The 26,027-nt window shown below is 40.5% G+C and overlaps 2 protein-coding genes and 1 long non-coding RNA gene across 5 annotated transcripts in view; 1 reads left to right on the top strand and 2 right to left on the bottom strand.

Annotated features, from left to right (window-relative positions):
- Positions 1–6,718, bottom strand: part of LOC121659373 — a 15,433-nt gene extending 8,715 nt beyond the window's left edge. Inside the window, exon 1 of the long non-coding RNA XR_006014301.1 lies at positions 6,511–6,718. This is a non-coding gene — a long non-coding RNA (uncharacterized LOC121659373). The remainder of the gene's footprint in view (positions 1–6,510) is intronic.
- B3GAT2 (beta-1,3-glucuronyltransferase 2) overlaps positions 1–18,051 on the top strand; it is an 18,942-nt gene extending 891 nt beyond the window's left edge. Inside the window, exons 2-4 of the mRNA XM_042017388.1 lie at positions 10,681–10,825; positions 17,271–17,419; positions 17,499–18,051. Coding sequence (XP_041873322.1) covers positions 10,681–10,825; positions 17,271–17,419; positions 17,499–17,585 — 381 coding nt within the window. The 3' untranslated portion in view covers positions 17,586–18,051. The remainder of the gene's footprint in view (positions 1–10,680; positions 10,826–17,270; positions 17,420–17,498) is intronic.
- Positions 18,048–26,027, bottom strand: part of SMAP1 (small ArfGAP 1) — a 91,605-nt gene continuing 83,625 nt past the window's right edge. For all 3 annotated transcript variants that reach the window (XM_042017385.1, XM_042017386.1, XM_042017387.1), the window contains 3 exons: positions 22,314–22,482; positions 21,346–21,677; positions 18,048–19,036 (listed from right to left, as the gene is read on the bottom strand). In XM_042017385.1, the coding sequence (XP_041873319.1) occupies positions 18,902–19,036; positions 21,346–21,677; positions 22,314–22,482 (636 nt within the window). In that variant the 3' untranslated portion in view covers positions 18,048–18,901. The remainder of the gene's footprint in view (positions 19,037–21,345; positions 21,678–22,313; positions 22,483–26,027) is intronic.

The following is a 26,027-nucleotide window of genomic DNA, read 5'->3' as shown; positions in this document are numbered from 1 at the left end:
TTTTTTTTTTGTTTTTTTTTTTTTTTGTTTTTTTTTTTTATGCTGCATCCCTCTCCCTGTAGGGCAAACTCGCATCAGGAGTCGCCATCCTTCACAGTTTTCTCCTTGGCACTAATGAGTTAATCCAGAGCCGTCTTCTTCACGTGGAGTTGCCTTTTTTGAAGCCTTTCGCTCTTAAAAGCAGCAAATCGCTTGTGTAACGGCTTGAACACCCTTTCAAGTCTCTTTTGTGAAGGGACCAGTATTCGTCTTTATTGCCTCCCTTTGGTGAAGGGCTTTGTTTCATTTTGGTGGGAATTGGCAAGTGCTCGGGGCAGAGGGTATCCAGCTTTCTTTCTGGGTTCCCCTGGCAGGAAGGAGGGTGTTTAATAAGTGGACATAAAACAGTAGAAGAAAGATCATGTACGTCTTCTGTGACAGCCAGGAGAGTAACCTTGGCAGGGAAATGAGGGAGGGAAACAGAAAAGTAAGTTGGCAGCACAGGACTTCAGACATGCTGCGGTCTGTGTGTTCTGCTGCTGGACAGAACTGTAGTTCGAGGTGTGCACCCATCTGGCTGCCGAGCAGAGCTCTTCCTCGCGTGCTTTACAGTCAGTGAGTTAAAGTGAACGTGGTACACAGAAATGTGAGCACATGCAATTCCCTAGAGAAAGCTGGTTTAGAAATGCTTGGGTTCGTTTGTGTTTAGGTTCATAATGCATCCCTTTTCATTTCCAGTGTGTGGGCAGGTGGAGGGTCCCCATTCAGCAGGGATGCCCTACTTCTTTTGCCCACTTGGCATTCAGCATCGAAGCTGCTAATTTAAGGACCTTTGCCTAGAGGCTAAACCTTTGTTGCAATTGATTTTTAAAAATTCTGATAGCTGTGCTCAGTGCATTATGATGTGGAGCAATTCCACGTACCCCTCTTTGATGTTATGGGAATGCTCATATGTGTATTTGTAGAAATAAGGCTAATTTGACTGAATCTTAGGGATTCTGTTAATTGAAACAGAAAATAGACTTTGGCACAATGAGTAATATGGGGCAAAAGATATTTGGAGATAAATACCTACTGTTCATTTGTTTGTGTTTCTTTTGCCTTTTTGTTGTTGAGTACCAACATTAGGGACAAGCTAAAGGAATAGAGTTGGCAGGTGTTTCTCTTGAGGGCTCCACAGCTACTGAAAAGGAGTCCAGTCACATTTATTCTTTTAATTTCTATCGTTATTCTACTAAGTGCTGTGAATTAGGAAACAGAAGGGTACAAATTACCTCTCTAATTAACTAGGAAATCAGGAAAGCAAAGGGATAAAGCTGTCCAAAGGGTTAACCTTGAAAACTGCAAGCACAAGAGGCAACCTGTGTTTTCTCTTGCTAACAAGAATTGCAACCTCTAGCATGAGTCTCTGCAGCCCTAAGAGTTCCCTTTCCCCTGTGTTCAGCTGCTGGGAAAGAGCTGTTTGTTCGGAGCCTGGTGTTTGCAGGCAGACACATACATGAATGAGTTTTCCCTGAGAAATGGGGTGCTTGGAAAGCTCAGTTACAGAAGCAGAGAAGGAGTTTTTGCTTCAGTTGCCGCTGCAAGTTCCTGTGACTGTTTTTTGGGGTCACTAACGAGCTTTTGGCAGGGTCTCTGGGATGCCACTGGTGCTATCATGGGGAATGCCTTGCCAACCTGGCAAAGTTAATGAAGTCCATTGGCAGGCTTTGCCAACGGGATGTGCCTTTACATGTGGGAAGTTACATTTAGAGGGAGCCAGGAGCCTGACTTTTCAGTCGAGGCACTGCTAGAGGGCTGGTTGCTTTTTGACTCGATAAAGGAAAATCTATGTATTCATGGATTCTGGCTTGACAGCTCTGTGATAAATCCTGATCTCTCCTTCAGGAATTGATTGATTTATGAGTGTAAATTATACTTGTCTTCTCCAAGCATGAAGAGAACAGCTTCAGAATGTGTTGTTTGCAGATGAATTTGGTAGTAATCCCTGTTATGAAAATGGTGGTAACTATACCTGAGAGGGAGTGTTTTCAGTTTGTTGTCTGCCAGGAACAATTCTTCAGACCTGCAGTTGCTTAATCCCGAAGGAAGTCTGATAAACTGCAGCTGCTCATTAGGAGGGAGTAGCTTAAATGTTGGAGGATGAGACAGGAGCTCGGAATTCTCATCCTACCACCATCCCGTGCTGGTTGTGTGACTTCCAGCATGTCACTGACATGGGCACGGGGGCGGGTGGGCCCCACAGTGCCAGCAGCACTGTGTGCAAGCAGGTGTGTACATTTGCTGGTAAGTGAAATAGCAGGTCTGTCCCCTTTGTAATGGCTTGCTTCTGAGCCAAAGCTGGTTTCAGTAGCAGCAGTGAGGGCTTGGGGAGATGGGAAGCAAGCGTAGTTAGGACTGCAGAGCCAGCATGAAAGAAACATTTGTGTTAGGGAAGTGTTTTGCTCAGAGGTCAAGCAAGCAGGACTGCGGAGCAGAAGGCAAGCAAGGGAACTGCACGTCGGTGAAGGATTGTGTTTGAGGCAGCACTTTTGCTGTGGGTCTCCCTAGTGTCCTTACAGAAGATGGAGCCTTTTAACAAAGCAAGATCAGCAAAGGCTTTACTGTGAGTTGTAGTGTATAAACCATGAGGCCACGATCAAAAAGGAGCATGCTTTGACATGGAATGCCATGGGATACTTCTGAGAGCTTTTGATGAAGAAATTCTAATCTCTGTCCGAAGTACTTCTGCCTGGTGCTTGTAGGAATGAGTGCTTTATATTTGATGTGGAGTGAGCTGGGCCCAGTAGACCTAGGAAGGGTGTGTTTCATGGAAATCAGGAAAAAAACCCCCAGCTTACAGTAGTCTGGAAAATGTCACCTTCTGTAGTAAATCTGGAACCCTTGGGTGTTCTTCATAATTATCTTTTTTCCTAAGATCTACAATGGCATGTGGGTGGATAGGTCAGTTTTTAACTGGTGAAACTATGTTCTCAGATTCAAACTGGGCAGGGTCTAAGCTGGTTTAGTTGTCCTTTCTAGAATACAGTGGAGAGCCTGCTTTGTGTTTCTGCTGCTACAGTCTTGGCTCAGTTTAGCATTTTGTTAGGAAATGGTCACCTTCCATGGAAAGGCTGCAGGGAAAGAACCAATATGTTCAGGGATTGTTAAATTCTTTAGAGTACTAAACTGGGCTGCAGCAATGATGAACAGATATTTCCAGGAGTAGAGGTGTGGCTTTTAAATTATTCCCAACTCTTTCTGCTTGAGAGTGTAGTGGTGGTCAGGTGAAAAATCATGCTTTTACTTTAATGCCTGTGGTTCTGGAATATTGTATTTTGTCATTCATTATTTTGGGATCCAGACCTCAGAAATAATTTATGTATTTTCTGCCCAGGTGTGATCTGTTCATCTGGAGGTGTCCTTCAAAAAGAAGTCTGCTTTCTGAAAATATCTAAGTCAGCCTGCATTCATAAAAAAGCCACTGAGAGGCCTGAAATCCAAACTATTATATTTAAGATGCTTTACAAATGTTTCTACATGACTCACCATAGCTTCTATTTTTACCACAGGCTGTTCATTTTGGAGTGATTCTCTCACAGTTTCTGGTGCATTTGTGCTTCATCTTACTCCTGAATGCAAGTTATTGTGATATTGTGACTGATGCCTAGCAACTGCCAATTTCACATTTTTAAACTTCCAGAGAAGAAAACCTTAGATAAATCTGGCATTCCACTTTCAAGTAGAGATTTTAAAAACAGGATTAACCTAAGCACTGGAAACTGAAGATAGACAGCTAAGTTCCGCTTCCTTTAACTCTTCATATAATTCAGGCATTTCTATGTCTCAAGCATTTTCTCTGCTCTTTCCATATTTTGAATAGTTGGCCAAAGGCCATCCCTTCCTCGGTCCACATTTGGATATGTGTGCAAACTGGAGGAACAACGCTCTGTTGTTGATTGTGCAGACTGCCCTGAAACCTGTGAAGGTGAGGGGTGAACAGCTTAAGGAGTACAAGAAGAGGAGTAAAGGTCTTCACTATCTGTCTGAAAGTGAGCTTGCTGCATTCAAAAATGTTTTTGAGTTTTTGAGATTCCTGTCTAGGTTATTTCTGCCACCTTTGCTTGTATTTTGTTCAGACACCAAAACTTAGATATGTTTGAAATTAAAATGCTTGAACCTAAAACCATGTTCTCCCTCCCTGGCACCCCTAGGCTTCTGGTCATTGGTGCCCAGAATTTCATGGCAATGTTTGCTGGGTGCCTAGAGCATGCAAGTGTGGCAAATTCCACTGTCTTGTCTGAGTGCAAGGAGAGGATTTGCAGACTGGGTGTCCTTAGAGAAATCCACACTCTAAGGTGTGATCTGAATGCAGCCTTGCAGCATGGAATTCAGAGTAGATCACAGCCCTAATTCTCATTTCTAAGGGGTAAAAAAACCCAACCCAAACTTCAGTAGCTTAGCAGTTAGTCCTATTGCCCACTGAGTTGTGGACCAGAATTCAATTTGCTGTAGCTTTTGCCTGCACAAGAGTGCCCTGAATATGATGGTGGAGTTGAAGCTGGAAAGGAGGTATGAGGACACAGAGCTCATCCTGCTCTCTTTAAGTTGAGGTAGTCTTTACAGGTAGCTCAAGATTCAAAGAGCCACAGATTCAGACTGAAGGAATTTCCTTGTGTCCCTGCCCTTTCCTATCAAAAGGTGTCTATGAAGGTGGCAGATATTCTAATGGCTTTTAACAGCCATTTCAGTAGCCTAAAAAAAAGAATTCCTTGCTATTAAAAATAGAACAGAAATACTTGCGGCATTGCATGTCACACAGGCTTCAGTTTTCCTGTGATCATCTTTGTGAAATATTTTGAGGGGAACTCAGAAATTATAGAAGAGGTGAATATTTACTATTTATTCCAGCTTTGAATTGGGAAGGGTTAGTGTCATTTCAATAACACTCACATAACTGTCCTAATCTTTATACACTGTATTAAGCTAACTTCTGTGTATTTTTAAATGGATATATTTATGCAAAAGATTTAAAAGTAGTATAAGTGAATCTCTTTAATCTTTGAAAACATGAAAATCTTTTGTTGTATCTCTTGGAGCTGGTTGGAAAAATCAGATTTTTTGCAATGGTCTGAAAAATAATGTTCAGTAGTCTAGACAGAATTAAGTATTAGCTGGCAGTCATTAGTTATTTTCTTCAGAATAAAAAGTGATCCAAATACGAGTTAGCAGTGCATTAAATACCTTTCTAGTATATAAATGATTTAGGAGTACATGACAGATTTTAAATGCACACTGACATTTTTCTTCCACATCGACATGTAATACCTATGCTAAAGAGGCTGGATTAGAAAAGACTGGCAGAGAACGAAATAGCTTAAAAATGAGAGGAAACAGAGACAAAAAAAGGGGGGGGTGGTCTATTAGAAACAGGTTTAGTGGAGAGACTCTTGGTTACAAAGTACCAAGTACACCCTGTTTCTGCACTGACAGCAGTGATTTTACCTGTGAAACAGATACTGTTACTGTGAATTAATTACACGGGGTCAGCAGCTCTTCAGAGGCACAGTGACCACAACCCGGTAGAATGATAGGGAGTAGAATGAGACAACCAGTAAACAGAAGGGCCCAGAAGTAAAATGAGTAGCAAATGTTTTGGAAGTTGTCCCAATCCCCAGAAAGTAGCTTGTAACTGCTTTAGTTAAATTTGGTACAGTTTTCTTCTGTAGGGAAGCAATATTGACATTTTTGCCCAAGGATGCTGATATAATTTAGAAACAGTAATCATTGTACCTTATATATCAAATGCTGCTGGAGAAAAGGGGGAATTAATCTATCCTCCCTCTGCAATGTAGATTGTGTACAAATCAGCAGAGGAGGTTTAAAGCAGATGCTTGGAAAGAAAGATTTCCAGTAGGGAGGATGGTGAAGTAGATCACCTGGGAGGGCTGCAGAAGAGGCTAGATCAATGAATTACAATTTTTTTGATTTGTAGACCCCTTCTACAAGTGTTCCCATAGAGAATACCCTTTACACTCAAGTCTGCCAACAACAAATTTGCCTTTTGAAGTTCCTAACCCCTGAGCCTCACAGTTGCTGAACCACAAAAGCCACAGGCACAGGTTTTCCATGCCTCAGTACCTTCTTTGAAGTGATGGTAAGCAGGGACAGGAGCTCTGTCCAAAGCCTCAGTAAACAGGCACAACATCACTGCTGAGCTGTCTGGCTGAGTTGTAGTGCTCATGTAAGTTTCGTTGAAGCAGAATTTGGCTTTAAATGCCCTGCGAATAATGCAGAGAACTGATAGGGACCCTGGCTGTGCTTATGCATTAACCCATAAAATTTTGTCCTGAGGAAGTGTTGTAGTGAAGGAGCTCTAGATCCTGTCTTTGGTAATAATAAATCGTAATTTTGCATAGAAATCTGCTGGAGCATCACTGGGATGGGCAGGGGTGTGGGGTAGGACGGTGAGCCTGGATGTGAACCTGTAGCCTGACCAAGACAGACCACAAATCACGCAGGGGTTGAAATGATGGGGAGAAAAAAGCTTACCAGGTGTGGCACAGGTTTGCCCTTGCAGAGGGCTTTGGATCCCGAATAGAAACACATCGACATCATGCTGCAAAAACACTAGGATGGCTGTTCCAGTCTGGAAGCCTTTTCCCTGTAGGAAGTACAGCCGTGTTTCCTTTTCTCTGTCATTTGCCTTCATTCCCCTTGGGCTTTTATATTTTGTTACTGTCTTGGTATCTTCCCTATCCATCAGTCCAGCACATCCCATTAAGCAGCTTTTCTTGATTGACTAATGAGATGCTAAATTTAGCAATGCTTTTATCACGGTCTTTAATTGCTCAGCTCCATTTCCTGCATTTTCACTTGCTATTCTTCAGCAATTACTCTGTTGTTACTGTATTTATTGTTATATGTCCATCACCTCATGGCATTTTTTCGGTCAGTTGTTACTCGTCTCTCCTGTCATTTACTTGCCCACTCCTTCCCAATTCTCCTCCCCCTCCTACTTCATTCACGTTTGTTCTACCATCCTCCCCCACCCAGTACAGCACTCTCCTCCTATGCCAAGACCCTGTTTCATAAACAGAGGACAAAAGCATTTCTACCTCAAGAGAGCAGTCCAAGCCAGGCAGGATGAGTCCTGCCAGTGGGGTCCTATCTCTGCTCATTAACTACCGAATTCTAACTAGGACAGACCAGATGCTTAACTTGCAGAGAGTGAAGTGTAAGTTGAATCCCATCCATGTAAGCTACCAGGACTTAAAATGCTGAGTGTTGGCACAGCGTGTGCTACCTCTGTCATTACAATGACAGATAGAAGAGTCATTTAGGAAGCTGTTTGTAAGTCCTAGGATTTTTGGCAGTTGTTTAACCCACGGCACTATAGCTATTCAGAATTAACACATTTTTGAATCACTTTTTTGTGTCCGAATGATTAGCAGCATAAAATTCCAGGTGCAACCTGGCCTTTTAATCCAAATAATAGCTTTTTCCCCATCATACATAAATACAGCCTTCACATATCAGTATGTTAACTGCAGTAATGCTATTCTCAGAAGATTAAAAGAAATACTCCTACTTTCATCTGCCTAGCATATCCTGAGGCTGTGAGGTATTTCAGAATTAGCATAAATACTGGTCTAGATGTGCTCTTTCAGCTTTTACTTAAAGGAATTGCTGTATTCTTATTTCGTTCTTCAAAAATGTAACCTGTGAGAATAAAGTAACCCAAGAACAAAAGTAAGAGCTCTGTAAAGGGTTACTTGCTTCTGATGTGTGGTGGCTTTACTGATGTACCTCACAGACACTGAGATTGACCCAAGATTATGAATTTAAAACTTTTTGGGTCATTTCATGCTGGTTTTATGAGGTCAGTGAGATACTTTTCGTTGACAAGATTCTCCAACACACTGTGTATCACAGAGTATTAATGTAAATCCGTCTGGTTCTGCCAGCATAGGTGCTGAGACCCCTATCGACCCAGTTCAGAAGCCTTGTGTAACCTGGCTCATTTTGCGACACAGCTGCCCAAACTTTTACTGTGCACACAGGCAGGGCATGGGTGCACTGTGCTCTGGCCACTTTTTGCAGTCAGAGTGTGCCTGCCCTTGTCTTGTGGCATTTTGAGTTTAGGTACAGGCAGTTGGCACAGGGTGGCCTAAGTGCTGCAATTCTGAACACTGATAATTTGTTCAGGTATCCACACCCTCCAGGAGGTATTAATGGCACCATGTCTGTTTATCCTGTGGTATTTACTGGTGTAGCACAGTTGGGTGTATGTGGCTTAATGACGCTCTTGAAAACTTACTGGGAACTTACCTGTGTAGACATGCCCAGCAGGATGATTCCCTGTGTCCATGTCTGGTATGTTTGGATGTTAATATAAATATGCTGTTAGCAAAATAAGCAAAAGAGATGTGTCATTAAAACCAGAGCTAAAAGGTCTTCATGAGGAGATTTGGCCGTTGTCCATATCCAAATAGCGAATTGCTAACTCTGCATTTCCTATGGAGGAGTGGCAGAGATTGGAAAGTTAAGCAGGGAGAACAGTTGCAGGTAAATATGTTTATCAATAACCTTAGAAGGATTCATGGCAGTCTTTCACTGGCAATTAACCAGGCAATGGCTTGGACAGAATCCTTATCACAAGAATTCCCTATATTGCCAACTGAATACATACCCTGCTCTTAAGCACTACAGGCTGCTGCTACTGAGATGTTCTGCTTGCTACAACAGTTATTAAGGTGGAAGAGAGGAATTTTTGATAAATTTGAAGATACACAAATAATTAGAGGGAAAGAAGGTGCATGTCTCTCTTCTGTGTGTGCCTACATTTTTGTGGATTTTTAAATATGTATTTTATACCTTCCTTATGTGAAAGCTCTAAGAATCTGCTAATGTTTCTAGCTTAGAAACGTGAACCACGCTGATGTGATGTCTTTGTTTTTTTTGGTGCAGCTCCTGCAAGTCTTGATGATATGCATGATAAATCTTTCACCTTGGCAGAGAGAGAGGGAAGTGTTTAATATTTAATCAAGGTTGTCTTTTACTTCGGCATCCATCGATAGGGGACTGCAGTTACAAATATGTAAAGCTGTGTTTATTTTTGCTGAGAGGAGTGCTTGGAAGGAAAAAGGGATAACTTTTCCCTAAGGAATAGGTTTCAATTACAACAAAAGACTAGACTGTTTTTAGAATAGATCAAATTAAGCCCACGTTACATTGAAATAGTTTAGTACTTGTTTAAATAGAACCATATTTAAAGCACAATAGTTAAAACAGTGGCTTTTGAACCAATGTGGTTAAACTGTGCAAGTTGTTGTGTCTGTGCACTTGCCTGCTCAAGTTCTCACACCAGACCATCTGATTTTCCCACGGGGAGCAGTGTGTCAAGGTTTGTGTCATCCTGTTTACTGAAGAAAATGGACCACTGAACCAGTTATCTGAAGTCACTGAATCAGACTCATAATCTTTAGGGCTGGAAAAGACCTCCAAGATCCAGTCCAGCCTTTGCCTGAACACCACATCAATTAAACCATAGCACTAAGCGCCACATCCAGTTTACTGAACACTTCCAGGGATGGTTACTCCATCACTTCTCTGGGCAACCCATTCCAATGCCTTCCCTTTCAGTGAAGAATTTTTTCCTGATGCCAACCTGAACCTTTTCTGGCACAGCCTGAGGCTGTTTCCTAATGTTACCTGGGAGAAGAAGCCAACCCCCACCTGGCTCCAACCTCCTATCAGGCAGTTGTAGAGTGGAAAGATCCCCCCCAAAGCCTCCTTTCCTCCAGGCTAAACACCCCAAACTCCCTCAGCTGCTCAGTTTACAGGATTCACTTTCCAGACCCTACCCCAGCTTCGTTGCCCTTCTTTGGACATGCTCCAGCACCTCAGTGCCTTTCTTGAAGTGACTCCCAGTCATGCACACTTCTTGCTACAGTCATTTCTTCATACCTATAGCTTCCTCTACGTTAGATAAGGATCACACTTCCAGTTTTACATTTAGTTAATTTACACCACTGGGAAAAACTGCAGCTGGTGATAGTAAGCATCCTGCCTGGCCTGCTTTTTGTCCTTCTCAGAAATTTAGCAGAGCTTTTAAAGGGAAAATATAGAAGTTAAAACTTAGCCCTAGCAATCTTTTTTCATGAATCCTTAATAGATCAGAGCTGCATCTCAGGTCTGCTGCAGGTAGGAAAGAGTTGTGTATCATGATATCCTCTATTCAATGCATTTTTAACAAGTCCCAAACTAATTTCACTTGTCCTAGTGAAGTGCGTATTAATCATTATTATAATATTTTCTCTCACTGGGTTTCTACAGTATCTCAGCAATCTATAGAAATAAGCCCACTGCCAGACTCCTGTAGTCTTGCAGATAAAAAAGATATATTACGCCTTCAAAAATCCAAACAAACAAGAGAAAACCTGTTTTCACAGCTTTAAAAAAATTTTGGCATAGAAGATATTATGAGTGGGGTATTTAAAGTAGAATTGAGATGCCTATGGACTAAGGAGCTGGAGATTTCACAGAAAATGAGTGGGCACATGCAGCTTTCAAATACTCACTGCTGTTGGGCTGCAATCTGTAAGCTAGAATTGCTTTTGAATTCCTAGTGATGATGAACGTGGGCTTCTACCAGCGCTCCCAGGAAGCCTGCAGGGAGCACGTGCGCGCCGCCAGTGACGCTGTGCCTGCCTCTTGCAGATGCGGACGACGCGCAAGGTGTCCGTGTGGCCCGTGGGGCTGGTGGGAGGCCGGCGCTACGAGCGCCCGGTCGTGGAGAACGGCAAAGTCGTTGGCTGGTACACGGGCTGGAGAGCTGACAGGCCCTTTGCTATCGACATGGCAGGTGAGGGTCATTTACAATACATGAATGTTTCCATTTGTCCATTTAAGCAGCTTCTTACACTTCTGAAGTGCCAGCAGAGCGCGCAGCCCTTTGACAGTAACTATCCTGAAAGTTTAGGCTTGTACATCTTGTCTAATTAATTTGCTGCTTGGTGGTATCTGCACTTACTTTAATTTGTTTTTGTTTTTATGTGGCAACTTGGCTTTTATGTTGTATGAATTGTTTGCCTGAAACAAGTTAATTGTAAATTAATACATCCAAGCAATTTCTTGCAAGGAGTCCCTGCCTGGCATTTTGTCATCAATCTCGACCAGGCAGTATAAATGCAGACCTTCTTAGACTTCATGTTGTAAAATGCTACTTTATCATGAAATGATTCATTTTGCATTGGTTATTTGGAATGACAGTGATAACTGTAGATGGATACAGTTTGAAACACTGGGCTTAGGGGAAAAATCACTGACAGCTGTTGCCTGGTAGAGGAAGGCAGAAAAGCTTCAAAATGGATCTAATCAATCTTCTGCAGTGAAGTTTGCACACCACACAGCTCTGTCTTGCTGACAGTCCATGCTTAAACAATCTTTTGTATATATTCACAACTGCCACATGAATCACCACTGTGCACAGGTCCAATTTCTGACAGCAAATGGTCTCCCAGAAAATGATACGGTATTTGCAGTTAGACATCTTCTGTAGTCAAGAGGGAAGGGGAAAAGTAGGAATACAAGGGCAAGAATGGGATAGAAATAGCCACCTTTTTTATGTTCTGATACCCTTATGTTTTGGGAGAGGGAAAAGGACAGTGTACAGTTCTTTCTCATCTTAACAGAATACTGTTACATTAATTGAAACGTTTGATAAAAATATGTACAGTATTTACAGTCCAATTGGTTAAAAAGAGTAAATAAAGGAGGACTAATAGTTGTTAACACCTCAAAGACAGAAAAGTTAACAGGTGAATTTTTCTGTACTGTAGAGGCATTTCAAGTCAATAGTACCACCTGGCATAAAAAGAAGTGTTTGGGTGCTCAGATAAAGGCGCTCAGGGGTGAAGTAGGTATTCAATGTCCAACACCATGCAGCATGTTGAGGACTGCAGCTGTGCAGTTTAACAGCCCCTGCCTGTGGATTTACAGATACATATTGATACTGTGCTCTAGAAGGGATTACTGATGGCATTATAAAGGTGAGAGCGTGGCTCATAATTCATTAGCAGCAGGCAGAAAGCCATTACACAACATCAGCCAAGGGACACTAACTCAGACATGAAGAGATACATGGAAAGTTCTTAAGTTGTTTACCTTGCAGATGCTGGCTGAATCACTGGCATGAGGGAAAAGCAGCTCCATTAGGAGCATTACCTGTTTGTGCTTTGACCAAAGTCATGTAAGGGAGGGTCACAGAGACAAAAAACCCCCAAAACATTTAGAGTACAGGAAGTTATTGCAGATCCACAAGGAGTTACTACTTTGTGAGAGAACTTTTATTAGTCTTTAAAAAACACTGAAAAAATTAAATTTAATTTTTAATTTCAGCAAGGAGAGAAATGGATGCCATGTAGGCTGTGAAAAAAATGATGTGAAATTTGCATCTTCATTCCCCTCAGGAATACTGTGGAAGGGCACAAACAGAACACAACTGCAAATCCAGAACTCCTTAGGTGTCTGAGCAGGTGCAGGCTACAGGATGTGTGTTGACACGCAGATTCCTACCCTTGCCCTTCTCTCTCAGCTTCCCAACACGCCTCCAGGGACTCAGATGACTTGCTACCAAACCTGTCCATGCTGTAGCCCATCGCTGGCATTTTTCCATCTGCTGTACCAAATATACAAGTGACTTAGGTTATACTGGATGCTGCACATAAGGAAAACCAAGGATCTCTTAAAAATATTGCCATGAAAAAGTATAGGTGCATGTAGTAATACTGATATGGAGACATATCAGCTGTCTACAGTTAATGCTCATGTCCCAGCACCCTGGTAAGGAGGCTCCCTTTGGTTTATTGAATGATCTTTCATGGTGATTTTCACAAGAATTTGATCATGAGGCTGGGTACGAACTGACGTCTTAAAAGGTTTGGGATCACTGGTTTAACTTGTGGCTGTCAGAGGAAGCACAACCTTGACTCTAAGCACATAAACTTCTTATTCTACACTGCAAAATACAAGGCCAAATTCAAATTACTGCAAGTGGAGACAGGTCCTGCTGATTTCACCAGGCTCAGCTCCAACACCCTAGCTGGCCAACCTCCCCAGATTCTTTGAAACACACTTGCACATGGCAATCACATTAGGTCAGTTCATTAAACAGTGGTGATTTATTCTGGGAAATTAGTGGCTGACACTGCTATTCTCCAATGCTAAACTGGACTCAGAAAGCAAAGTAGTGGTTTCCTGTGTTGCTTCTTGCCTGGCAACCAACACACCATATGAATTAGTTCAGGCATTTCCTAAGTTCTGCTTCAGTTTTAACTGGAGGTGGGTTTTAGAGTTTGACAGAGACTTGCTTACTCTCGGGGAAGAGAAGTGGGAGAGAAAGTGGAATGGAAAAGGGTGACACTGATTCTGAGGTAAGTACTGTGTTATTTAGTAGGGATCTGATTTCAAGTCTTCTATATTAGGTGTTGTTGTTTTACTCCTGGGTTGCTCCCAGTGCCAGAATTTTGGATCACTCAAGAAAAGAAGTTAGATTGCGATTCTCCTAATGTGAAGGTTGTTCAAGAAGGCAGATGCTTGCTTTGCATTAGCATTCCAGGAGCTACTTCAGTCATAGAGATTAGTATGTGACTGTAAATCACTGGGCCAGCAGATTTTAGACTTGGGATCCAGAGCTCATCAACTGTGCCCTAAGCACCTCTGCTACAGCCTGAGCAACCACATTTTTTTATTACCATTTTTCAAAATTTTGCCATAATCATGAGATCTTCAGTACCTCTCATCTTTCTTAGGGCTCCCTGAGCAAAAAAGCCAGTCTATTCACAGCACTGCAAAACATAGCATATTTTGACTGAATCTAAAAGAGCCACTTCTGGAAGTCACAAACAAAAAATTTTTGAGTGGCTATAGCAGCCAGCACGTTCAAAACCCCTCCTAAACCAAAACGAAACACCAACTGCCCCTCCCATCCAAGGGTAAATACTATTTTAAACATTGAGTTTATTATCAAGTGCCTCTTTTATGCTGAATCATATGTCAGCAGATGCCTTTGTTCTGAACTCCTGGTTAGGCTTATTGCAACCCAGAAAGCGCACCACAGAGAGAACTTGAAAGCTGCAGAGCCCAAGCCAAAGGTGGGACCTTGATCTTTGTGAAAACCAGCACATCTGTTTCAACATCAGTACTGAACATTAGCATTTATACACTCCAGAAATGATAAACACTCAAGTTTCCAGCTTGCCTTCAGCTACTATCCTATCTAGAACATCCAGGAAGCAATGGCATTTACCACAGCAACAAAATCTTTAAACTCTGGCTCAAGTTTAACCGGAACTTCTGCCTTTTAACAGAAGCCATTGATCTAACACAAGGTGTGAATTAACAGAAACAGCTTATGTTGAAAGAAGAACAGATGTAATATCTGCTATGTCTCCCAGGTATCTTGTCCTCCAACAAATTAATTCCTATCTAGGTGGCTCTTCAGCCAATTAGATTTAATTTACAACATTGCATTAAACAGCAAAAAACCCCCGAAACACCTGTTCACACTCCAGCTATGAAATAGTCTTGTGGCATTTCACATGAAGTTAAGCCCAACATGACCTTGTAAGAATAATGATTAAGTAACTGTATGCATATAAGCACTGTTCAGTTATGCTATACTGGAGACAGTAATCCCAGATTGATCCCTGTTTAGTGATAGAATTCAAAACAACAGTGTCTTTCCATCAATTAGCACAGGATCATTATCTACTGAGAGAAATAATTAGTGCCAGTCTGGTCAAAACCTGAGCCGTCTCCTCTTTCTGACACTGAAATGACACACCTGATAATGTCAACTGAAAGTTGTCATTAGAAAGTGGTTTTCTTTCAATTCCACCTAACAAAATGTCATACATGTGAAATTAAAGCAGTTATAAAGCAGAACTGAAGAACTAGAGAGCCAGGAGATACGTCTCCTTGAATTCTTTTATCTCTTTAAGTTGCTGCTTTATTGGATTCTTTTAACAAACAAAGACTGCATGGACCCTGACCAAGGAAACAAATCTCAGGCCAGTCCGTGCACAGTAATCAATGTCCTTATCACCTGCAACACTCAGTTTAACGTCTACTTGATGCCTGAGTTTTGACAGCACCCTCAAATGACAATTTGCAATAGCATGGTAGCAAGGGCACGTGTCACGTGCAGGGGCCACGGCCCACTTGAACAACTGTGTGTAAGAAAAACCCATCCTCAGAACCCAATGCAATTTTCTCAACAGGAGAGCAAGTCTTGCAACAAGAGAATTTATGAGGAATTAATGTATGGCTAAGTATAGGCTATGGGTCCAGGGAGCCACACTGACACTGCAAAGATAAGCAGCAGAAAATTTGTGTCTCTTCTGCTTAGAAAGGGATTCTTTCTGTGCACTCAAATCTAGGACACTAATTTTGATGTTAACTTCATTTTCTTCTTTATGCACGTGCAGCTTGAATCTTAAATATATTTAAAAAGAAAGAGCAGCTCACACAGCTGATCAGGGTTCCAAAAATGCCTTCCCATGCAAAAGAATTTTTTTTCATGCCCAAAATTATAAAAGCCCAGTTGCATCCAAAATTTACAGTTTGTTTTATCTGAGGAAAAACCCCCAATAAAACCTAACCAAAACCACTAAACTGAAGCAGACCATTTTGTTCATCAGTACTAAGTCTCTGGTCCCCTTCCAAGGTGCAGCAACTGGGTGTACATACTGTCTCTAGCTGAGGGAGTTTAAATTCTCACCCTCAGATCTGCTCAAATGACTACACTTGACTACCAAGATCACTAAGATAGAGCCCACCTTGTGCTCCATCGTGGCCCGGCTACAAGCAGTAAGAAGCAAGAGTGCTCTGCAGGGTGGGTAAGCCCTGTCTATCCAGACACCTACTCTCCACCTCAGGCAGGATAGGATGTATAAAGCTACATAAAAGATATAATGTATAAATGTTTTCTGTGTCCATCAGTGAATTGGGACCTCAGTTTACATCCAACCCATAGTCTTCATCAGGGTCCAAATCCTTACTGAAAACAAAACAAACTTTCTGGTGTCTTCCTTTGCTTTCCTACAAGCAAGAGCATGATAAAGTGGTTTCAGTGTGCCTTTCTTTACATGTGATGTAGTAATTACTTCCTTATATTTTCCTCTTCAAAAGGCTCCTGTAAAAGTCAGATACTTTCAAGGAAAATATAGTAGCAAGACATTTCTACTAAAAAAAGGGGTCAGAATTACATTGTTAGAGAAAGTTATGCTTAGTTTAAAACTGATAAAATTTTAATACTGGCTTTAGAATTAACTGGTTTTGGAGTTTTCCAGAACTGATGTCAAAACTGTTGCTACTTGTGTCATAAAAGGGCAGCTAGAACTACTCTGAACTGATTAAGAAAGGATTTCTTTGGTGGGCTTGGCAATCAGACAATGTTAGTTACAAATGTAATTTTTCTTTACAAGTCTATCAGTGGAGTTTTTGAGTCATAGTTAAAAAAGCATACATATGACTGAGCATTGCTGAAGGAAAATGGGAGAGTTCTATAAATAATGGCAAATTGGAGATTCATGGGAGCTTCTTCAGAGAGGGTGAGTTTGTTCAAACCAGTGATTTCTCAGTTTGCAGTCTCCCTTCGAGGGACCTGATGCATGTTGGTAGAGAAAAGAATTGCAGAGAGGTGTCTTTGCACTGAACAAGTCCTTTGAGCTGTGCTGTGGCAAGCTCAGACCAGCTAACACTGCCTGGCAGACCACCAGTGCCAGAAGTCATTCCCAAGGCAGAGCATTAGTGTGACTTATTTTTCCTCAATGAGGATGTTAAAACTCTACAGGCTAAAATTATCTAAATATCACAGTTTTAACATATTTTAACCTTTTTTTCCAACTCTCACCTTGAAGTGTAGAATGGTTTGTACAGTATAAATTCTATACATTTTGCTTATAATTCAGTTTTATTTCTTAATTAAAAGCAGAAAGCAAGAATAGTCCAAGATCTTAGCAATACCTGACTTTTCAGGCAAGAAAGCATATATTACCTACATGACAGGAAATAGATTAAACATGTTGAAGATATGGTGCAATTAAAAAAATCTGATTGTATCTTCATGGCAAAACAAGACAATACAATGTAGAATGTACAAACCTACCAAATACTGTCTATCTGCATAACAAAATTTCCACATTTTTAAAAACAACATGGGAGATTTCTAGGTATAGTACAACTACACAAAAATGTAAGGCCTAAAGGTTTTTCTCAATCTTTTTCCCTGTCTCACTTTCTCCAAGGATTTGCTGTGAGTCTTCAAGTGATCCTGTCACATCCCAAAGCCGTATTCAAGCGTCGTGGTTCTCAACCAGGAATGCAAGAATCTGATTTTCTGAAACAGATAACAACAGTGGAGGAACTGGAGCCAAAAGCAAACAACTGCACAAAGGTAGCGATTGCCACACTTTCTGAAAAGCATTTGTGTCATCTCTGTAGATGCCTTTCCTGACACAAATGTTATCTTCTAGGTTCTTGTATGGCACACCCGAACAGAGAAAGTGAATCTAGCTAACGAGCCAAAGTACCACCTGGACACAGTCAATATTGAGGTATGACGTGGGGAAACAGTCCCACGGCAAGAGTAGAACAAGAGGCGCCAGCATGTGTTCCAGTTCAGACAGCTAAAATCATCTGCTTCTGCCTGAGACCTGACAGACTTCTGTGGAAACAAAAGGAAGCTTTCAGAGACTAATAAGAAAATCAAGTGGGTGTGCTTTGTTCTAACTTGTCTGCATGCACTTCTGAACTCTCAGCTTAATAAACTGACACTTACCTTTGTTTTAACGCTGTTTCCACATAGAGAAACATGGCTGCGATGGAGTATTTTCAAAATCATTATTTATGTATATACTTTTTGTATTTATCCAGCTTAATGGTGTAATTATAAACTGATTTTAACTCACGAACTGTTGGTCTAAATATCTGTATAAATGGATCTTCCAAACTGAACATGTTTTACTTCATTAAAAGTAGCGGTCAAATAGGTCGTAAAATAATGAAATAAAAACCCACAATCATTTACGGATTTATCCTTTTAATATAGGGAAATAACATTTTATCATTACGAGGCACCATAAAATGTAAACACAATCACTGTCATAAACCTGGATCTCTCTGCAAGACAAAATAGATCTGTTCACACTGAGTTACCTTGAATGCATATTGTGCTGTCAGTTATCAGCTTTAACACTGTGCGCCTGCCTCCTGAGCCAGGTTGGAGACTTTACCACAGGAAACTCAAATGCATCAAATGCTCATCTTTAAAAGAATAAACTATTGATTTGTAGAACTACAGTAACATCCAGGTTTATCTTTCTTTCAATAACCACATTCCCTGTTATGCACACCATAATAACATCACAGTGAAATGTATGATGAAACAAAATTTGTTTGATACACTAGAAAACATTGCTCAGTAATACATTTACATTCTATTTATATATGATTAAACATTTGTTCATACAGTACCTTCTACAGGATTACTGGGTAATTTTGGGGGTTGGGGTTCATATTTTTGAGTATTACTAACATGATAGCTACATCCCTTATATGCAAACATTTGATCTAGAATTTTGAGGGAAAAAAAAAAAATCAGTATGTGGTTAAGCAGCTTCTTAATATGGTCTATGAAATCATATGCATTGTATGAAAATGCTTCCAATGATGTATAAATATATTCTTGATCTGCTTTTCACTACATCAAATTTAAATCAATATAGACCACAACATGGTCAGTCAGTTATATTCTTAGTCTGAACAGCTGGGGAAAAAGAAAAAGAATATATATGTACATGGAAGGAACAGCGAAAGTAAATGTATTTGAACAAGGAATGTTAGGTGGCTGTTCTGGGAAAGATTTCTATTGCAACTTTCATTTCCACAGTTGTGTGCTGAGAGTCTGGCCAGAGGAGCTTCCAGTCCATCCTGCGGCTGTGTTGGAGGGCTGGCCAAAGCCCATCACGTTGCTGGAACTGCTGAGGTTCATTCCAGCCATTTGCTGATTCATCTGCAAAGCACACACACACACACCAGCCTGGTTAGCACTGGCACTGAAACACAGCATGCTGCTAGCCAAAAGCAGTCCTGCCTCCAACCAGCCACCCAGTTACGTTTCCCTAAAAATATTTCTCATTAAATAAAAATATTGACTCCATCTAAGTTTCTAAGCTTTTTCTCACACTACCAGCTTTTCTGGAGCCCATCAATCACCAACATACATCAGCTGATGGTCTGCAGCACTTGGTGTATGTGTCACATGAGAACTGATGGCATGTGAAGGAGGTGGCCAATGTGGCTGGTTGGTAAAAGTTTGCTTTCACAGTTTCAAAGCTAACAAACAAAACTGTGGCAACTGTGATAAAGAAACACCAAAGCCAGTAATATAGTCTTGTCTGCACTTGCAGCTCCAAATTTTTTTCCAGCAGCATTTCTTTGGAGACCATAATCTTGACTACACCAGTTTTTATAGAAATTGTCCATTTAGGTGACAATCAACAAAGAATGAGATGGAGTTATAAACTTGAGTATTATCTAAATCTAACCATCTTTGCTAAAGAATCTACTCAAGATACTGGAATTCCTTAAAAAATGAGTAGAACAATCCACTGAAATTAAACTTACATGAATTTAATATCTAGTTAAAGATGGGAAAGAATTCAAAATTCAGCACATTCACTTCAGGGATGGTGCAAAACTATTCGTACTCTTTATGAATACCTAGTCACTGTAATTTTCAGTGCTCAATGTCCAAATGGATTTGAGACCAAAAGAGCATTTGGAGCAATTAATAATCAGAGCCAATGAAGAGGGATGTTATATAAGTAACATTAGATTCAACTTAAAGGCAGCACTAGGTAAAAGTCAGAGTTAATTTAAACATGAGCGAACAATACCAAGTTGCAAAATGAAACTGAAACACTGGTGAAAAGTTAAAGCAAATTGCAAATTAGTATTTCAGGGTAAAATTAAGTTCTGTGTGCTTTCACACAGAACTGCGTATCTGCAAAAAACAACTCACCACTAAACATGAAAATCTAAACTAAACTGATGAAAACGTGCTTTACCCAGTGGTTCATCTCTTCTGGAGTAGAATTCTTACACAGCAGACTATACAAAACATGTTAGTCTGCTAAGTAAAGCAAGCTCTCCCCCTTTCAACTGGAGTCAGAGTTTAGATCAGAGATCTCCTACAGACTGTGGAATGTCATCATACTGCCAACATCTGATGTGCAAGGGGTACAGGAACACGTGAAGAGCTTGTTCTAGAAGCCAACTTTTAACATGTATTTGATAAGAGGAAAGATTTTCATTTCAAATCTGATATGGGTCTTTTTAAAGCTAGCTACCTAGGAAAAGACTCACCAGTATATCCACAGATTTTTTTGATCTGACATTTTGAAATTCTCACCCTTAAGAATTACTTTTCAAAGCAGAATGACAGCCTGTATTTTCAAACAGGGGCTGTTTTATCCATGTAGGAAATGCTGTTTACCTTCATAAATGTTCACACCATAAGACTGAGCAGAACAGTAAAAATTCATATCACTCAATTTAAGTCAGTCACTAAGATTCTCTTCCTGCATTACTAAGTAAGCAGCATGGAATTATTATATTGTTATCATAACTCAAACAATAGTATGAAAAAAATAGTTGCTATCATCCATGCTGAATTCCAAGGGAATAATTTAGGTCTGTTCCCTCCGCCTCGCCCTGCCCCAAGAAACTCTCAAATACCTGATTTCAAGATGTTTCCTTGGAAAATGTACAAATACAGTACTACATGTACATTAACACTTCTAGAGAACCTTTTAAACATGTTTAAAAAATAAGATGGAAATGCTATAGATAAATAACAGATACACCTAAGCAAATTATCTACAGGAAAATGTGAAGAGCATGAAGCACTTCACGTTCCACCAAATTTATCCTGAAGTCTGTAAATGAACATATTCATTGTTAATGGCTATCCTCAAGCAGTTAAATTCTGCTTTTAATTATAAGGCTGTGTTTACATTTCAGAACTTTGTACCTCTAGCGAAGCTAAGCTTTTTACCTGGCTGGCTCTGACAACATGAGAAGAGCTATGGAAGCAGAGAACTGAGTTTGGTTTACCTTGGAAAAATTATTCTCTGCTTTTGTAGTAGTTACCTTTCATTGAACTATCCACTGATTTGTTAATATATGCCTCTGAGCAGTTCATAATCCAGTAACCTGTATCTTGGCTACCCTGCACCTTCCTCCTACAGCCACACACTTTGTATCTGAAAAGCATCATCCTTCCTAAAGCACTCTTGTCTGGGAAAGGCCAGTCTTTACCTGAGAGAGGTTCCACTGAGCTTGTTGGTTTTGTTGCAATCCATACTTATTTTGTGGTGGTGTGACCATCTGTCCCACCATTCCACCTTGAGGTCCGACGACAGTTTGAGGAAGTCCCATCACACCAGTTGGTGCAGTACCAGTAAATCCATTGGGCATTCCCACTGGTACCATCACGCCTGTGCTTTGTCCCATGACTGGCACTGATTGTCCCATCAGGTTTCCCATCATCCCAGTTGCTGCTGGCACAGGAACTCCCATGGCTGGAAAGCCTTGAAAGTGAGTTGATGGTTGTGTGGTAAATGGCATAGAAGACGACCCCATGAACATGCCTGTACCAGAGAAGGGAAGATTTCAGCAGAAGTGTCTTGAGATTTTCCTCCCCCATCCCATAAGTCAGAAGTGCATCAAAATAATTTTAAGGATAACTTTGTCCAGTTGTATGTTAGTGCTGCCAATTTAGCTTCTGGTAAAAGCAAAAAATTGCTTTAAAACTCTCAAAGGAAAGGGACTCACCATGAGATTAACTGCCAAGAAGAGTTTGGCATCCCTGTGGTGAACCAGAATCTTTCAATTGCTGTATTGGAGGTCTTTGTTTTCACACAAACACAGCTAAACCAAAGCTCTGACAGTTCTGCAGGGATCCTGGCAGCCTGCTGGCTGCACAGTGGAGACTCAGACCCTCAGTGATGAATTACATGGCAGAAGCAGACTTCACAAATCTTTCAGTAAATTGTACACTTGGTAACTTGAACAGCTATAAATAAATTAAAATCACATACGTGTTTTTCTTTAGCTTCCATATTACATTTCGGTAATTTTTCTCAGTTTTATAAAAGCTGAAAATAAAAATCTTCATTTGAATATAGTAAGCAGGTATCCTACCTTAGCTTTATACTTCTCAGAGATAACTTTTCTAGGTAAAGATTAAAATAGGACTGCACAGAAACCTTCACAATGTTATTTACCCGGAGCACTTTGCTGCTGCATTGTTCCTGTGCCATACAGTGATAAAATGGAGTCTTTGGAGAGTTGTTTCTTCGCTGACTCTTCGGATTTTGTTGTTTGCTCAGTAAATAGATCAAGATCCCCGGCTGCTCCAGACAAGGTGGCAGCTGCTGGTTTAGTGGAAGTGCTCTGGGAAATAAAACACAAGACAGACTACTGAAAGAAACCAGCAAAAGATGTTATGTTAAATATTTACTGTACAGCCTTGCTCCTCAACCAAATAAAACCTCATTCATTTACAGAAACTAGATTTAAGTGAATGAGAATTTAAAAATATGTGGTATGACTAAAGACAGAAAAAAGCAGTACATGCAATACGGAAAGACCATCAGACCAGATGGAGGTTACAAAACAAAGAAAACTAAATCCTCAACCAGCTTCAGGGCGTACACATACAGATTATTCATTCCTGTTGCTTCTACATTTTTCATCAGTGAGAAGCATAAATCAAGAGCTGGAGTTAGATTATGAAAAATAATTAGGAAATCAATAAGGAGATTAAAATTCACATCTCATTAATCCTCTCATAGGCAGAATAGATTAGAGAAGAGCTAAAACAAAAGACTAAGTGCTTTGAAATGTATCTGGAGAAAACACAAAAGTAAAATTTTGGTTATCTACTTCAAGTAATAAAATTTCTAAAATACATTGTTTATAATTGGCTTAGAGTTCTTTAAGCATGTTTCACTAATTGAGAAAGCATAATTATGTAAAACTTACTGCAGTCTACAACTGAAAAACTAAAATACAGGCAGGCTGTCAGGCTTTGTACTGCTCTTGCAATAGAATGTTTTGTAAACAAATTACATCCAGGTGTCTCTCAATGCTGTTATGTTACTGCTCTCACCCATACAGTTCCACATGGGGGCTTTCTTAGGGAACCAGGCAATACATGGGTTCTTGTTATATTCCTTAGGATACACAACTCATCCTGTTACCAGTGGGATCTTTTAATGCAAATCAACCTTATGCACATTGAAAAAGAGCCAGGACTGCAAATCATCCTTAAACTATGGCTTTATTTTAGTCCAGCTAAATGATCCCCAGCTGCTTAGCATATACCTACTGCACCCCACAGCTTGTGTGAGTTTCAACTCTTTCCCACACTGAAGGAAAATCTTCTGTCCATACCACTGTCAATGAATGCAACATGTACCCAGGTCTGTCTGTTAATTATTGAGATCCCATACCCAGGTTTATCAGACAGACAAGAGGAAACCACAAAATACACAGACATGGAACACCCTTTTAATCTTCCTTAAAGCAACTATCTCCAATCTGCTGCTTTTGCTGGTGCGCTGCTGACTAAGCCCTAAAAATTCTACTATGGTCACACCAGATTTGTACAAACACCACAATACAAATGTTCAATATGCAGCTTCAGAAAAGTGTGTGACTTCTGAAGTGCTAAAACCTCTAGTATAAGGCAGTGCCAGAGACTAGGGAAAAAAAACCCCACAGAACAATTCTGTCACCAGCTGTATTTGCCAGAAACCAGCAAGAGAAAGGAGTGCAGATTCACAGTTGATGGTGAAAAATCTCCAAAAATGCTGTAGAAAGGGAAGAGAAAAAACCAAAAAATGTGAACTTTCTGGCAACTGAAAAACCTGCATTTATACCACAGCCAATTTGGGCCAAAGTCAGTAGGACTTAGTGGGCAACCAAGAGTGGGCTGACAGCACTACAGACGGAAAGCAAACAGAAAAAGACTTGTGAAACCTCTCTGGCCAGTGTACAGTTAAATTATCAATTTCTTTCTGTACATACTAAAAAAGCTTCTTCCTCTTCCTTCTCACAATAATTTCTGATTGCAAAGCAAATCAATTTTTATTTAAGTGGGCAGTAGGAAGCCCCCTCTATTTGAGACAATTCTTTATCAGTGTGACATAACCAGTCTTTAAAAATACCAGAGTCAGATTTAACAAGACATTCAGGTCAAAGCCCATCCTGAACAGCAGTGCTTGTTTTCCTGTGCATACGCCCAGGAAGGCCTATTACTGAACTGTTCCCTGCTGACATGGATCTCCCGTGGCGCCTGCCTAGGACAGCCCCTGTGCGACAGCCGTGCTCAGCAGGCTGCAGGAAGGAGGACACGGGAGCACTGCAAGTGAGTGAACAGAGGGGCTTCCCCTCTGCTGTCTGCATGGCAGCAAGGAAGGGGCTTGCATTTCTCTAGAAGGGAGAGCTGGAAACATGGAAGACTGATCACATTATGTTTACAACCTAAGATTAAATGTTCATTTAATGTCTCTTCATTCGGTTTGGTTTTGGAAGATCCTTAAAGGAACCAAAGCACCAGACAAACGCTCCCTGAAGTGTTCATCAGCTGAATAAATGGAAGGTAATGCAAAATACATGACAAGAAAACAGCAGGTGGCATCCAAGTTAAAAAATGACCAACACTGACATGATTTTTGAGTATCTAACATTGTCATGCTGCCCAAGATCTCTGTAAAAACACACCTGGCATTCATATAATCATTTTCCTACACACAGTTCCCTCAGACAGTAATTATGCCAAAACTAAATGCACATCAGGTGCTTAAAGATCATACTGCTAAGCAGTTTCATGATATTAGTGTAACAGAAGTTTTCCTACAAATTGAAAGAGAGGTGGCAACAGAGGGAATGAAAAAGGGAAGTGGGCAGTGGGACACATGGAGTTGAGAGAAGGACTGCAGGAGAGAAAAAGGCACATGTGCACTTTTTCTACTACCTGCATGTTTGTGGCTCTGGCTGGTATCTAGGGAAAGCAGGAATGGCCCGTAGAAAAGCCATCCTTACAAATGTTTTCCGTTTGTATGGTGATAAATTATGGCCCCACATAACATTTTTAATTTCTCCCTGCTGACTGGAGGGGCTACCTGCATAGAGAAAATACAGCCTAACACATAATTATTCTTATGTAAGCAAAGTACTAAGTACATTATTAAGGTCTTAAAATCTGTATACAATTCTTACCCTTTTTATCTTTGCACTGTCAATGGACTCGATGTTTATTTCAACTCTTCCTGGGTTTGATTTTGCATATTTTTTTTTTAGACATCTACCCAGTTCCATTAAAAATAATCAACTGTTATTTCCTGGTAATAACTGATGAGGAAATGAGCACTCAACCATATTCAGTTCACAAAGAAAAACACTAAGAAATCTCATGTTTTCTTGCTTTTAGGAATTATCAGCAATATCTGAAAAAGTCAGATTAAGATTTCTCTCACTTTCTCAGATCATATCCAAGAACATAATTAACCTTACAATAAGATTAAAAATTCAACTTTATTTTTTGCTGCATGTCTAGTACTCACAAGCAATACAGTGTTTCCTTTGCCATTATCCTTGCCTAGGCTTGAAAACATTTATCTTCCCTGCAGTACCATTTCTAACTCCTTCTTCAGATTTCCCTTCTCTAGAACTCAAAATACATTTCTGTCCCTCTAGACTCTGTTCAGCAGACTCCTTCTGATTCTGGAGTATGATGCCTGCTCTTCCACTGTGCTCCACATAAGGCATTTAAAGCATTAAAGAAAGTATAATCATAGATTCATAAATGGTTTGGGTTGGAAGAGACCTTAAAAATCATCAAGTTCCAACTCCCTGATATGGGCAGGTCACCTTTCACCAGATCAGGTTGCTCAGAGTCGTGTCCAATCTGGTCTTGAACACTGCCAAGGATG

The sequence above is a fragment of the Corvus kubaryi genome, unplaced genomic scaffold (genome assembly GCF_017639235.1).
Source record: "Corvus kubaryi isolate FWS band 111438036 unplaced genomic scaffold, C.kubaryi_AGA036_p1.0 split3-73, whole genome shotgun sequence".
NCBI lineage: Eukaryota > Metazoa > Chordata > Aves > Passeriformes > Corvidae > Corvus > Corvus kubaryi.
The sequence above is the reverse complement of the archived record's forward strand: the minus strand, read 5'-3'. Positions and strand labels throughout refer to the sequence as shown.